Source organism: Sinocyclocheilus rhinocerous, unplaced genomic scaffold, assembly GCF_001515625.1.
Source record: "Sinocyclocheilus rhinocerous isolate Xijiao unplaced genomic scaffold, SAMN03320098_v1.1 scaffold202, whole genome shotgun sequence".
Classification (NCBI taxonomy): domain Eukaryota; kingdom Metazoa; phylum Chordata; class Actinopteri; order Cypriniformes; family Cyprinidae; genus Sinocyclocheilus; species Sinocyclocheilus rhinocerous.
This window is the reverse complement of record NW_015641016.1, coordinates 184,455-201,035: the sequence shown is the minus strand read 5'-3', so window position 1 is coordinate 201,035 and position 16,581 is coordinate 184,455. Positions and strand designations below refer to the sequence as shown.

The following is a 16,581-nucleotide window of genomic DNA, read 5'->3' as shown; positions in this document are numbered from 1 at the left end:
TTTTTTGAGGCCGGGTCATTTTTGACCGGGAACACCACAAGTGTGACTTTGTGCCATTTTGTACAAAATAAAAGCATTTAAAAGCAAACTCCCTGATTAAACATTAAAGTACACTAGTGTGATAAACAGTACAAATTTTCATCTGTTTTTATTTAATATTGTGAAAATTATTCATAAACAATGCTTTTTTCACTCAAAAAAATGAGGTGTCTACTCTCAGATAAATGAGGCCTACGATTAATCAGATGCAAATATAAATACAAAACAAGTCCTAAATGAAAGAAAAGAAGTTGACAAAAAGATTGAATCCAATATTTGTTGATAATATAGCATAATGAGTGATTTATAAGCAATTTTTTTGAGGCCGGGTCATTTTTGACCGGGAACACCACAAGGGTAACAAGGTGAAAAATCTCCCCCCCAAAAGTATGAAAATGATCAAATTTTTTTTAAAAGTAGTTCTACCCTTTGTGAACAAAGTCACTAAATTTCAGTCCAATGCGATAACATTAACTAGTATTTTCGGGAAAAAGAAAATCTTCTCCAGGCAAAAAGGACCCGAACACCACATGAGGGTTAAATAATCATATCGGCCAAGGCAACCTATCCAGTGTTTATTTAATATCTAATTTATATTTTATTCATTATTAATTTTGTTTTATTGTAGCTTAATTTTAATTAACAGAAATGTTTATATATATATATATATATATAGTTTTAGTTATTGATAACAGCACTGGTTCAACTGACAGAAAATCATGTGGTATTTTTAATCTGATTCTGAAAAAGAAATCAATTAAAATCTAGTCTCAAACAGTAATTTTAATGTGGTGTTTAACCGTGTTTGAGAGTTTTATGTCTTTGTTTGTTCAGCGTTGCACACTTTCATAACTACATACACTGAAATAAGTGAAGAGAAGATTACAGGAATCCCAAAGTTTTTTGCCGTGACTACTCTGGATGGACGACAGATTGATTATTATGACAGTGAGATAAAGAAGCTGATTCCCAGACAGGACTGGATGAAGGAGTTTGCATCTGGAGACAGATTTAAAGAATACACTGAGATCAGAGAACGAGTACAGCAGACCAACAAAATCAACATTCATTTTTTAATGCAGCAATTCAATCACTCGCATGGTGAGTTACAATACTTTATACTACTCTTTTAAATGTGAAAGCTTACGTTATACAATAAAAAAAGAGCAGACCTTATGGTTCCCACTTTTTCTTCTTCAGGTGTTCATACGTATCAGAGGACGTATGGATGTGATTGGGATGATGAGACTAGATACTCACGTGGGTTTGATCAGTACGGTTATGATGGAGAGGATTTGATCTCACTAGACGTGAAGAAGTTCCAGTACATCACACATGTACCACAGGGATTAATAACAACAGTCAAGTGGAATAATAACACAGCCCAGCTTGAATTTCTGAAACAATACTACCAACTTGATTGTGTTAACTGGTTAAAATATTTATTGATGTTAAGGAAAGTGGATTTAGAGAGAAGAGGTAGCTTATCTTTCAGAAATTTACTTTGTTCAACAAGTTGACAAATGTTTTATTATAATTGAGTCGTTTGTGCTTCTCTTTTTTTCTCACGAATTGCTTCATTTAAACAATTTAGATGCATTTATTTAACTGATCTGATCTGAAGTATTAAGATTTTCTTCACATTTATCTCAATCTTTTTTAGCTCCTGAAGTGTCTCTGTTACAGAAGGATCCCTCCTCTCCAGTGCTGTGTCATGCCACAGGTTTCTACCCAGCAGCAGTGACTATCACCTGGTTAAAAAATGGACAGGATCACTATGAGGATGTGGATCTTGGAGAGCTACTACCAAATGTAGATGGGACCTTCCAGAAATCATCTACCCTCAATATTATACCAGAGGAGTCAAAGACGAACCGGTATGTTTGTGAGGTAGAGCACAAGGGAAGGACCTTCCAGAAGATTCTGACTGAGGATGAGATCAAGAGTAACACCAGTAAGTTAATAGTTGTTTTTACACCTTTTTTGAAAGCTTTTTTATTCATATTTTACCTAAGTAGCTGACGTAAGATGTTAGAGGTTAATTATTACAACTAAAACCGAAATGAATAAAATGCTTGATAATATAGATTATTTTGTAATATTTAAGGGAGATATGAATGCTGCTGCATGTGCAGCAAACAAAAAACAGCCAATGAGATGGGAATAACTTCAAGTGTTAAGAATTAACTTGATGTGGCAAGATTAAAATTAGTCAATTAACCAGTTACATACATAAAACCACTATGTCAAGACTGTGACTGTGTCTGAAATTGCCCCATATTATCCTATAGGGCACAACCATTTGTAGTGCTGTCCCAAAGCATGAATTCATGCAACAGACCGTTTCAAAAGGGAACTCCCATGTGTTCACCAAGATACCAAAGTCTACAATCAAAAGCCAGAGATCTTATTGTGAACTCTAGCATTTTTCATCACATTTTCCCAAGACCAAGGGTGGGCTGCACCAACAAGGATTAATTTAAGCAAAGTTTAGAGCTAATCAAGGATTAGTTGATCTGGGTTTAATTTTAAAACGAGTTGTGTTGCACCACTCAATTTTAAACACAGATTAACAAATCGGGGAACCTGTGATTAAAACCTCCATCTATGATTATTTTCTCCGCCATGATGGATTTGCCATTGTAACTAAACAGCAACAATGTTAATATTCCTTATCCTAAACTCTGTCTCTGACATAAGTTGCTTTTGTCCATAAAGGAAATAAACTTGTAAAATGTCTTTATAAACTGCTACCTAGTGAGACCCAGAGTTGCCAAGTCCGCGTATTATACGCGACTTTGGGCTTCTTCTTTTTTTGTAAAGCTGCGGGAAAAAATCCCGGGTTGCGGTTTTTTTGGGGTTATTTAAAATAAATATGGTTGCTTGTTAGGAAAACCTGACAAGCAACTTAGTTTCTTTTCATTTATGTTCAGTGTATTCTCCAGTGCATTGATTGAAACTCTGTCTGCTCACAGTTAATAGCCAATCAGAGCAAAAATATAAGTGCTGTAGCTTAATTTGTCAAATATTCTGCCCCCTCCTCTCCCTCATTGGAGAAAATCACAATCAAAAAGAATTTGCTGTGATCCAAGCGATGATAGTAGTAGAGTAGAGGGGATTACTTTTTTTCCCTTAAGGTAGCCTAATTTTTCACTTTTACAATGTTTTTTGTAATTATCACGGGGTTGTACTAAAAAAACAAGTATACTAATACTAAGAGTAGCTATAGTTGGTTTGAATAGCCTAGGCTATAAATATGTGGCTATGTTACAGCTCCCTTTGAAGCTCCTGTGTTTTTCTCCTTTTCCATCTCTCCAATCCTAATCTGCTCACAGGTGATTGGAGATGAGTTTTGTTCCTACTTTGTTGCAGTTTGCTGAATTTTGTAAAATAACTTATGTTTTTGCTTTTCAGATAAAAGGGTAGTTTCAGTTTAATATGTTGCGGGCAAATTTTTTAAATAATTGATAATAAATAATATTGATGATAATAAATTATCAAAAAATATTGGGCTTGTTTTTGAAGCTGCGGTTGCTTATTTGACTCGCGAGAGTTGGCAACAATGGTGAGACCGTTGATCAAACGGCTGATCAAGCAAGCAATGAAAACTTTGAGGCAGTGCATACGGATTTCATAATCTTGGAAATATATTTATAGTATCATTTATTGGAGTACTATATCTTATGACAAAACAACCGAGATAAGAGAAAACAACTGGCATGATTCGCAGTGCCGCCCCGTCCGCTGGGTCAAAACAACCCAATTGCTGGGTTTGTCCCTATTTTACCCAGCATTGGGTTGTATTTAACTCAGCATTTTTTAGAGTGTGACGACTCACCCACAGTTTCTGTCTTTGTTCAATCAGCCACATATTGTAACTATAGGTGCACTTTATTTTATTTAAAGATTTTCCAAAGTTATGGAGCAACAGGATTAAAGCTAATCTATTAAAAAATAAAAAATAAATCCAGGATCAAAATGATGGTTACCTGCTTATTTTTAAACAAGGTTTAAAGTTTGGTGCAACAGAATTATTAGATAAACCTTGATTTAAACTAGATTTAAGCTTAATCCTTATTGGTGCAACCCACCCCAAATCTCTCAGGAAATCGTGCATTTTTTTTTTCTAAATGAACAACTACATTTACTCTATGTTTTCTTTCACAATTTTGTTGTAACAAAGGCAAACATCACAAATGTGATTCACTCGTTTTTGAGTCAAATGGACCCTGCAGTGGTTTTCCTCTGTTTTATCTGTACAGAAATGTGGTTTGATCTGTTGGGTGAATATGATGTAGTTAACTAATATCACATGAGCAAGAGTGCTGTTTTTTATTAGCATGATTGAAAATGTGATATTGTGATATATATATATATATTTTTTGCAATGGTTCAGCAAACAAGAAGTTCATTTCTTCATCTTTGTATCAGTTCACCGAGAATGCTTCGAACTTCATCTCCGCATGTGCTGTGAGTTTAATGTGCATTTAGGAACACAACAGGTCCCAGTTACGCATCATTTTCATATGAGCATAATTTCCAGTGTTTTTGTGGAAAGATGTTTGAGTTGACTTTAAAGGGATAGTTAACCCAAAAATGAAAATTCTGTCAATTACTCACCTTCATGTAGTTCCAAACCCGTGAGACCTTCGTTCATCTTCAGAACACAAATTAAGATATTTCTGATGAAATCCAAGAGCTTTCTGAACCTCCATAGACAGCAAGGGTCCTACCATGACCAACGCACAGAAACGTAGTAAGGGCATCGTTAAAATAGTCCATGTGGCATCAGTGGTTCAACCGTAATATTATGAAGCTACGAGAATACTTTTTGTGTGAAACGAAAACTAAAATAACAACTTTATTCAACAATTCTTTTCCTCCGTATCACCCCATGGTGCCATTTTGGAGAGTGTAAATAAGGCGTGTTCGCATTCATTGTTTACGTGCAGGAAAATCATGCGCACATGTCATGATACTCTCCAAAATGGTGCCATAAGGTGATGCGGAGGAGAAGAATTGTTGAATAAAGTTGTTAGTTTTCTTTTCACACAAAAAGTATTCTTGTAGCTTCCTAAAATTACGGTTGAACCACTGATGTCACATGGACTATTTTAATGATGCCCTTACAACATTTCTTTGCCTTGATCATGGTAGGGCCTTTGCTGTCTATGGAGGATATCGGATTTCATTAGAAATATCTTAATTTGTGTTCCAAAGATGAACGGAAGTCTTACAGGTTTGGAGCGACATGAGGGTGAGTAATATAACATAGTAATACAATTTTCATTTTTGGGTGAACTATCCCTTTAAAACTTTTTACTCTGGACACTGAAAATGTGTTGGAACTCTTAATTTTGGGCTGTCAAAGTAGGAAACACTGGGCTCTAGTTATGTTAAACTGTTTGCAAGCTTTATATTCTAATCACTGAACACATGCTGACATGCTTTTGGCAGAAATTCAGTGTCCTTACGCAATTCAGCCGCTCTTCTGCTATTAGTTTTCATACAGGCTCAGAATTAAACTATTCTTGATAATAGCGTTTATTGACTGAGCTGATCTCAGTTTGATGTTTTTATTCCTCAGACTCTGTCCACTGTTGTGGTTCTACTGAAGCTGTGATCCGATTGGTCCTCTCTGCTCTGGTGGGCGTGGCTACTGTCAATCTTCTGGTTTATGACATCAGATCCAGAAGAGCTCAACAAGATCGAGCACATATTCACACATCTGGTACATGACTGATGTCATTTCTTAGCTGTTTTTTATACATGTATGTATCATTTAAAGGGCTAGTTCACCCAAAATGAAAATTAGTCCATATTTTACTCACCCTCAAGGTATCCTAGGTGTATATGACTTTCTTCTTTCAGACGAATCCAATCGGAGTTATATTAAAATTTCCCTTGCTCTTCCAAGCTTTATAATGGCATAGGCGGATGTTTTTTTCAACAGTCCAAAAGTAGTCAAATAAAGCACATCCATCCATATTAAAACATGCCTCACATGGCTCCAGGGGGTGAATAAAGGTTTCCTGTAGCGAATTGATGCGTTTCTGTAAAAAAAAAAAAAAAATCCATATTTAAAACGATATAAACAGTTTTATGTAACTTCCGCTACACTTTTGGGCGGATGACGTAGGATGTATGCATAGCGCATGCGAGTCTCGCTCTTGGCTTATATCGAAATCCTCTGACATTTTTCTTTACAAATCCTCGTTTTATGCTTCTAATTCGTGACCGGCGTTTTGTTTTGTTCTCTCCGTCGCGCTTCCGCATTCGTCACTAATCACCGGCGCTTATGCTACGCATACGTCCTACGTCGGAACAGCTTCCGCCTACGACAGTTAGCAGAAGTGAGAGAAAGGGGTTTATAATGTTTTGAATATGGATATTTTTCTTACAAAAAAACATCGATTTTAATATGGATGGATGTGCTTTTGATGTCTTTTGGACTGTTGAAAAAAAAACATCCGCCCATGCCATTATAAAGTTTGAAAGAGCAAAGAAAATTTTTATATAACTCCGATTGGATTCATCTGAAAGTAGAAAGTCATATACACTAGGATGTCTTGAGGGTGAGTACAACACGGACTAATTTTCATTTTTGGGTGAACTAGCCCTTTAATTTATGGCTTTTACATGTTTGTCTTTTTCAGAAAGTATTGAAATTTGAAGTGGAACACTGTTTTTTAAAGGTTATTCATGTGTGTGTGTGTGTGTGTTTAAAAAAAATCCAGTTTGAAAGGCTTTGTTTATTTCCCTCAAATGGATTAATAAAGAGACACAGATCTCACTTTACTATCGCTGTCTATTTGTCATCTGTATTTGCTTGCCTTTATCAATAAAGTTTTTCCATTCACTCTTTAAGGTTTAAGAGTCTCTCCATGTTTTACTGCATTTATTATATTTAGCGCCTCCTGGAAGAATATGAATCATATATATTTGAATAATTTTAGCAGTGCTTTACATTGTTATTAAAATATTATTTAAAATATTATTCATAAATGTTTACATTATTAGCTTATTAATTTTCGTTTTTCTATCCACAGTCCCAAACAAACTTCCCCCAGCTTCTCCTTTAACCTGAGAAAATACTGATTTGTGAGACATAATATACTTTAAGAACACAGTGAAATACGTAAACACAGCATATCAGCACTCCATTTCCTCCGACAGACAACGATAAAATCTTTAAATCTCTGTGTCTGTGTTTCATCTGTGGATCAACAACATCATCTAGTGTCTCAGTCTGAATCTGCATGTTATCAGTATCCTCTGCCACTGACTCCACTAGTTCTGTCTGATTGCTTTTGACGTTCAGCTGGGTGTCATTTGCATTCACAACAAGCAATTTCTTCACAAAAGTGGTACTTTTTTTTTATTGTGTACACAGATTACACATTTTCCCTTTTTGGACAACATAATGTCTGGAAATCGAGTTCAATTGAGTTGTCAGTTTTCTAACTCAAGAGAACTTCAGCTTCCCCTGATTTTCTAGTTGGAGAAGCAGCTCAGCAGATCTGTATATGGTGTGTTTCCAGTCTTTTTAATATGGTCACATCACCTCAGCATTTGCCTGTGCCCATTTTGGTGTTGTCTTCACATGTAGAATGACATTTGCCTCACAGAACTGTTGAAAGTGAGCAGACATGAACTGCGGGCCACAGTCTGATCTGATGATAAGGGTCAGACCATGATGACTGAAAAACCTCCTCTCACATACTCTAATAGCAGCTGTAAGGACTAATGCAGTGTTGGAAGAAAGTAAGCATTTAGAGCGTCACATCAGCATCATAATCCGTAGCTGCTGAATATTAATAATATGAGATTTTAACCATTCAGTTCTAGCAGGAGATCTGTTCCTGCTCCATAAAGCCATTAGAGAAACTCTGAAATCAGCCTGAGAGTAGAAACAGTTGAGACATTTGATAAGAAATGAACAAAAACGTGCTGAAGACAGTTACAGGAGAGAGCAGAGCTGCGTTTCCAAAAGCATCGTAAGCCTAAGCTGAATGTAGAGCCATTGTCACCAATGGGGCTACGATAAACTTACTATGCTTTTGGGAAACGCAGCCCAGAGCCAAACACTCTCAGGATCTCGTGACAAGTTGAAACTTTTACTTTAAGACACATTTCATATGTTATGGCTCAGTTTATTTCTGTTGAAAACAACACCATTGATGTACAGGAAGTTAACGCCTGCTGGAGCTCAAAGTGACAATGTTCAGAGTGTGAATTAATTAGCCAAAAAAAGTGCTAGGCAGTCACATGCATTAACATTTAAAGATATGCAATTATTTTAGATGAAGGCGAAGATTCATTTCATTTTACTACAGAGGAGCTTCACATCAGCACGTCAATCATTTTTTGAAGAGTTCGTCTTTTTGTATGATTTGTAGACTGAAACCGTTGAAGATGTTTCACAGATTTTGGTTCTGTTTGTGTTTCTGGCATCTGATTGGTGAGTTTGAAATGTGCTTTTATGATTTCAGTTGCTTCTGTTCTGGTAGCATGTAATAAATTACTGGTTAAATCAGCCAGAGAGGATTAACATTCACTGTTATTCTCATATAGAAATAATTAAATGGTGATTTTACTGTAATATCAAGTTTGAATTCAGATCTATACTCATTTATTATTAATTAATTGATTGATTAAGTAAAATAATATAAATATGAACAACAACATTAGTTTTTGTGACATTAAAGTGCCTTTTTTATTTAATTATTTTTCCATATAAATCTCTCACTATTTCCTCTTTCATTCAGTATGTTTAGAGTTTCTCATGCTGAAGAATATTACTCACTTTACATTCAAATAAATAACGATATTTTAGTGAAGGTTCATCAAAACAAAGTCAAGCTGTCAGACTCTGTTCTATGTTTTGTGTGTGTCCTGCTCCCCATGTATCCTGATCCGCCATGGCCTCCCGAGTCCCCGGATCCACCATGGCCTCCCGAGGATCCTGATCCGCCATGACACCCCGAACGGGTACCGCTCTGGAGGCCCACTGTCCCGTGTCTGTCCTTAGGGACCTCCAGAGTGCCCACCCCCACCTCCCCATTGGATGTTATATGGCGTGAGGTGTGTCATTGCTCCCAGGTGTGTCTCGTCATCCCCTCCTCCTGTGTGTGTATATAAAGTGTTCCCAGTCCCTAGTGCTCTGTCGGATGTTGAACGTCTTCCTGTAAAGGTCTTCCTGTTTACGTCTTCCTGAGTTCGTCTCCCTTGGTTCCTTCCTACGAATAAAGTCTTGTGTAAAGTATTCTCCAGCGTCTCCTCGTCCCTCGTGTGTGTGCACCGTGACACAAGCTTTAATGTGTGACAAACTCTGTTCTTCAGGTGTGTTTGGGGAGTCAGTGTCAGTGAAGGAGGGAGATTCAGACATTCTAAACTCTGGTCGCACTGAAATAATGGATGATAATCTGTTTCAGTGAACATTTTTAAATGAAAACAATCGCTGAAATCAATAAACAGGCCAACAGCATGACTGTATATGATGATGTTCTTGATGGGAGATTCAGAGACAGACTGAAGCTGGACGATCAAACTGGATCTCTGACCATCACAAACACCACAACTCGACATGGAGTTTTTCAACTACTGAAAAAAACTATAGCAGTATTTATTTCGTTCTCACGGTCTATGGTGAGTTTAAAAAAAATCACCTGTTTTTTTATGACAACAATTTCATTCATTCATTCATTTTGTTTCTTTTGGTTGTTTTATGACATTGATTATTTCCAATCTAAAATTTAAACTATTTGATTTAGTAAACAATCAAACTTATTTAACAGTATTAATCTGTGACAAACCTTGTTTCTGTTTTTTTCTCTGTGTGTTTGGTGATACAGAAGAAATATCAGTGATGGAGGGAGATTCAGTCACTCTCAACCCTGATCTTACTGAAATAATGAGAGTGTCTTTTTTATCATTATGAACATTGTCAGCCAAAATAGAAAGCAGTAGCAATACAAAAATACAAAATAAAATAATAAAAAAAATTTGAATAAATAAAAAATTATAATAACAAAACAAATAAATTACTAGACAGGGGTATGAAATTAAACAAAACACATTGCATTCAAAGGAAAAGATTAAACAGCTTACAAATTTCAACAGTTTTTTAAAGCCTTCTTATTACATGAGTTAGAAAGAGTCTCAAAATCATGCTGTATTTCAGCAAGCAAAACATAAAACACTGGCTTCTGACATGAACATTTACATTTATGTATTTAAAACTTTGTTAACAAAATAAGGAGATTAAGTACAATTAGTTTTTCTGTAAATGCAGATAAATTTTTTAATTAACAAACCAAACAAAACATTTTCCCAAAGTAAAGAAAAAGCTTTATCGATATTCTCAATAACAAATAAAGAGAGTTTTTTTCATAACAATTTAGGATAATGGCAGTGCCAAAATAAATGCACTATAGTCTCTGGGTGCTGTCGGCAAAAAGAACAGTTTGTATCAATATCTTTTTTATATTCCCTTAAGAAAGTATAAACAGGAAATATACGATGGATAATTCGAAAAGAAACTTTTATCTTATTAGTAATTAAGTATCTATTTGGAATCAACCAAACTTTCCTCCAGGCAATATCAGAGACAAAAGCATTCCAATAAACCGTAATATTTGGAATTGATACGAAATCATTAAGAAATAAGAAACGTATTGATTTATTAGAAGAAGAGGCAGAATGGCACTGAAATAGTAGGATCTAAAGAAGGTAAAATAGAAGGATAGGGGGTCATTTGAAACAGTCTAATAACTCCAGATGTTATGGCATCAAAAACAATAGCAAATTCTTTAGGGGTAATGGGGATATTAAAACAAAAAATAAATTCTTTATAATTTAATTATTGGCCATTATCATTAAACAACTGATTTACGAGTAAGATATCTGCCTCAAATCAATGCTGGCAAAAAAGAGATTTGTTTTAATACAGAATATCACAGTTGTTCCATATAAAATATTTATGAGGGGAAAAGTATACTGTGCTTGTATAACAGAGCCCAGGCGAAAAGGACCTTCTTATGAAAATTAGATAATTTAGCCGGTAAGTTTTCAACATTATAATTACAAAGTAATAAAAAATTTAAACCACCATAAATCACTTATAGTATAATTATTTAATTAGCCTACATTTAATTATTTATAGATGTACCAAAATGATTAATGCATATACATATACAACATCAAGATATATATATAAAAAAATTGGTTTCCACCGAATTCCTCTTTGTTTTCAAACAGTAAGGATGCCTATTACAAACATCCGGTATTAAAATCAGAGTCTTCTTCTTATTTGCTTTTATTGGAGGTTCGCAATCTTAAATAGAGCACTACCGCCATCTACTGTGGGTTAAAATCAGAGTCTGCACGGCGCATGCGTTTTAAAGACAGCATTTCAAAATTGTTACTTTTTTGTAAAATATAACATCACATTTTTATATTAATGCTACGATTAAGTTGATTTCTTCCCAGGTGTTTCCCTTGATGTGTCATTGCTCCCAGGTGTGTCTCGTCATCCCCTCCTCCTGTGTGTGTATATAAAGTGTTCCCAGTCCCTAGTGCTCTGTCGGATGTTGAACGTCTTCCTGTAAAGGTCTTCCTGTTTACGTCTTCCTGAGTTCGTCTCCCTTGGTTCCTTCCTACGAATAAAGTCTTGTGTAAAGTATTCTCCAGCGTCTCCTCGTCCCTCGTGTGTGTGCACCGTGACACAAGCTTTAATGTGTGACAAACTCTGTTCTTCAGGTGTGTTTGGGGAGTCAGTGTCAGTGAAGGAGGGAGATTCAGACATTCTAAACTCTGGTCGCACTGAAATAATGGATGATAATCTGTTTCAGTGAACATTTTTAAATGAAAACAATCGCTGAAATCAATAAACAGGCCAACAGCATGACTGTATATGATGATGTTCTTGATGGGAGATTCAGAGACAGACTGAAGCTGGACGATCAAACTGGATCTCTGACCATCACAAACACCACAACTCGACATGGAGTTTTTCAACTACTGAAAAAAACTATAGCAGTATTTATTTCGTTCTCACTGTCTATGGTGAGTTTAAAAAAAATCACCTGTTTTTTTTTATGACAACAATTTCATTCATTCATTTTGTTTCTTTTGGTTGTTTTATGACATTGATTATTTCCAATCTAAAATTTAAACTATTTGATTTAGTAAACAATCAAACTTATTTAACAGTATTAATCTGTGACAAACCTTGTTTCTGTTTTTTTCTCTGTGTGTTTGGTGATACAGAAGAAATATCAGTGATGGAGGGAGATTCAGTCACTCTCAACCCTGATCTTACTGAAATAATGAGAGTGTCTTTTTTATCATTATGAACATTGTCAGCCAAAATAGAAAGCAGTAGCAATACAAAAATACAAAATAAAATAATAAAAAAAATTTGAATAAATAAAAAATTATAATAACAAAACAAATAAATTACTAGACAGGGGTATGAAATTAAACAAAACACATTGCATTCAAAGGAAAAGATTAAACAGCTTACAAATTTCAACAGTTTTTTAAAGCCTTCTTATTACATGAGTTAGAAAGAGTCTCAAAATCATGCTGTATTTCAGCAAGCAAAACATAAAACACTGGCTTCTGACATGAACATTTACATTTATGTATTTAAAACTTTGTTAACAAAATAAGGAGATTAAGTACAATTAGTTTTTCTGTAAATGCAGATAAATTTTTTAATTAACAAACCAAACAAAACATTTTCCCAAAGTAAAGAAAAAGCTTTATCGATATTCTCAATAACAAATAAAGAGAGTTTTTTTCATAACAATTTAGGGTAATGGCAGTGCCAAAATAAATGCACTATAGTCTCTGGGTGCTGTCGGCAAAAAGAACAGTTTGTATCAATATCTTTTTTATATTCCCTTAAGAAAGTATAAACAGGAAATATACGATGGATAATTCGAAAAGAAACTTCTTTTATCTTATTAGTAATTAAGTATCTATTTGGAATCAACCAAACTTTCCTCCAGGCAATATCAGAGACAAAAGCATTCCAATAAACCGTAATATTTGGAATTGATACGAAATCATTAAGAAATAAGAAACGTATTGATTTATTAGAAGAAGAGGCAGAATGGCACTGAAATAGTAGGATCTAAAGAAGGTAAAATAGAAGGATAGGGGGTCATTTGAAACAGTCTAATAACTCCAGATGTTATGGCATCAAAAACAATAGCAAATTCTTTAGGGGTAATGGGGATATTAAAACAAAAAATAAATTCTTTATAATTTAATTATTGGCCATTATCATTAAACAACTGATTTACGAGTAAGATATCTGCCTCAAATCAATGCTGGCAAAAAAGAGATTTGTTTTAATACAGAATATCACAGTTGTTCCATATAAAATATTTATGAGGGGAAAAGTATACTGTGCTTGTATAACAGAGCCCAGGCGAAAAGGACCTTCTTATGAAAATTAGATAATTTAGCCGGTAAGTTTTCAACATTATAATTACAAAGTAATAAAAAATTTAAACCACCATAAATCACTTATAGTATAATTATTTAATTAGCCTACATTTAATTATTTATAGATGTACCAAAATGATTAATGCATATACATATACAACATCAAGATATATATATAAAAAAATTGGTTTCCACCGAATTCCTCTTTGTTTTCAAACAGTAAGGATGCCTATTACAAACATCCGGTATTAAAATCAGAGTCTTCTTCTTATTTGCTTTTATTGGAGGTTCGCAATCTTAAATAGAGCACTACCGCCATCTACTGTGGGTTAAAATCAGAGTCTGCACGGCGCATGCGTTTTAAAGACAGCATTTCAAAATTGTTACTTTTTTGTAAAATATAACATCACATTTTTATATTAATGCTACGAGTATTACAACATCATTATTGTGATTTTTTTGTAACATTAGAATTTTTAATTTAGTGCAATATTTTGTCATTGCAACATTTTAGTGTCATTTTCACTAGCAACTGCAATTGGATTTATATTGTATACCTAAGTTCACTGTTATCCCACCAGTCACTATTGTGACCATCAACATGTTTACTCATTCTTTGACCACACTCAACATAACTGAATATATGTGAATGCATATATTAATACTAGACACCCTAAAGATCATGTGTACCAAAAATCTTTGTCATATAGAATTTTTAATTTAGTGCAATATTTTGTCATTGCAACATTTTAGTGTCATTTTCACTAGCAACTGCAATTGGATTTATATTGTATACCTAAGTTCACTGTTATCCCACCAGTCACTATTGTGACCATCAACATGTTTACTCATTCTTTGACCACACTCAACATAACTGAATATATGTGAATGCATATATTAATACTAGACACCCTAAAGATCATGTGTACCAAAAATCTTTGTCATATATTTATGTTAAGACACTTTACTAGCCTTTAGTTTTGGAGCTTTGATACAGCTTTTGATCATCTTCTCAAGGTGCAAACAGGAAATAAACTGCTCTGGTCATGTGACAATTTGCACTAATCATGTGAAACTGCACATATTTAATTGAGACCCTTTATTTTTTCCATATTTGCAGGAAGTGCACTAAAACATCAGTCAGTAAGGTTTTTAGAACTTTATAAATGAAAACCTTTTTTACGGTCACTATTGTGAGCGATGGGATTAAACGGGTTTACTCTGCATGTTCTGAGTTCTCCTGGATGATAAATGTTTTTACCTCTTCCCTCAGTTCATACACACGTGCCAAAACCTTGCCGCCAGGGGCGTAGATTACGCGGGGGATGCGGGGGACGTGTAATACAGATTATACAGATGGTTAACAGACTTCTAGTGTAAAAACAGGTTATGTGTGTCATCCTCTGCAGTGAATGGGTGCCGCCAGAATGAGAGTCCAAACAGCTGATAAAAACATTACAATAATCCACAAGTAATCCTCACAACTCCAATCCATCAATTAAGGTCTTGTGAAGTGAAAAGATGTGTGTTTGTAATAAATAAATTCATCAAGGCATTTTAAATTCAAAAACTGTCTCTTAAGGTGAAAAAAGTCCATAATTCATAATAATGCTTTCTCTATTGAAAAAGTCCATCCCCTGTTGTCCTCTCACATCAAAATCCATCAACATGTTTGTTTAATGCCATTTATGACCTTTTCACTTGATCTCTGCCTATTTCTCTCCTGATTCAGATGAGATGTTTTTTTTCACTGGAGGAAACAATATTATCAATAGAGGACTCGTATTTCAGATGGAAACAGGGGCGTAGATTACGTGGGGGACGTGTCCCCCCCACTTTTAATATCACGTAAATTCGTCCCCCGCACTTTTTCGGGCAAGTGTGTTCGCATAGAGGTTATCGAGAGCCGGTGTGAATGAATATAGATTTATATTAAAAGAGACAGTATAGTCTGTGCATGATCTGATGTTTTATTCGGACCCAGAATAAGGCGAGATGAACATCGCGGTGCGCTAAACACTCAGGCGGTGTATGTTTCATTCATACTCGAAGCCAGAAGGCACTCTCGCGCAGAAAGTCGTACGAGGAAATTCCTAATATGGACAAAAGCGTCCAGCTATCGCTGTATGAAAACAGTTGTTTTCAGAAAAACAGAAACGTTTGGAAACATGAAGACTTTAAACATAAGACATTAAACATACGATTGCGACAATACACAATATATGGTTTATTTGTGTTTGTCAAGTCATCTCCAGGTAATAAATAAAGTATATGAACAATGCAGTGCTAACTGACATAGCATTTATTACAGTATTGAAACTATTCTGCCTTATTATGTGATAAAAAAGTTTTTGTAGTAGCCTATATAAACAAATCATTATTATTGGCTATTGTCCAGTAGTTATCTGATTTCTAAGCCAATTAAAAACTAGAAATTAGAGAAAAATTAAAGTTGACTATACACCAGTCAACAGTTTTTGAACAGTAAGATTTTTAATGTTTTTTAAAGAAGTCTCTTCTGTTCACCAAGCCTGCATTTATTTGATCCAAAGTACAGCAAAACAGTAACATTTTCAAATATTTTTACTAGGCTATTTCAAATAACTGTTTTCTATTTTAATATATTTAAAAATGTAATTTATAGTGATTTCAAAGCAAAATGTTTTGCATCATTACTCCAGTCACACTATCCTTCAGAAATCATTCTGATATTCTGATTTGCTGCTCAAAAAACATTAATAATAATAATAATAATTAAAAAAGGTTTCTTGAGCAGCAAATCAGCATATTAGAATGATTTCTGAAGGATGTGACACTGAAGACTGGAGTAATGATGCTGAAAATTCAGCTTTGATCACACAATCATTTTAAAATATATTCAAATAGAAAGCAGATATTTTAAATAGTAAAAATATTTCACAACATTACTGCTTTTGCTGTACTTTGGATCAAATAAATGCAGGCTTGGTGAGCAGAAGAGACTTCTTTATAAAACATTAAAAATCTTACTGTTCAAAAACTCTTGACTGGTAGGTTATAAATTACAGAAAGGTTATATTGTAATGTTTTATATATATATATATA

The 16,581-nt window shown here is 34.5% G+C and overlaps 1 protein-coding gene across 1 annotated transcript in view; it reads left to right on the top strand.

The window, feature by feature from the left end:
* LOC107753744 (major histocompatibility complex class I-related gene protein-like) overlaps positions 1–5,688 on the top strand; it is a gene marked incomplete at its 3' end in the record, with an annotated part of 9,488 nt that extends 3,800 nt beyond the window's left edge. The window contains exons 2-5 of the mRNA XM_016569958.1: positions 874–1,140; positions 1,240–1,518; positions 1,703–1,993; positions 5,627–5,688. Of these exons, the coding sequence (XP_016425444.1) occupies positions 874–1,140; positions 1,240–1,518; positions 1,703–1,993; positions 5,627–5,688 (899 nt within the window). The remainder of the gene's footprint in view (positions 1–873; positions 1,141–1,239; positions 1,519–1,702; positions 1,994–5,626) is intronic.
* Positions 5,689–16,581: the final 10,893 nt, after the last annotated feature.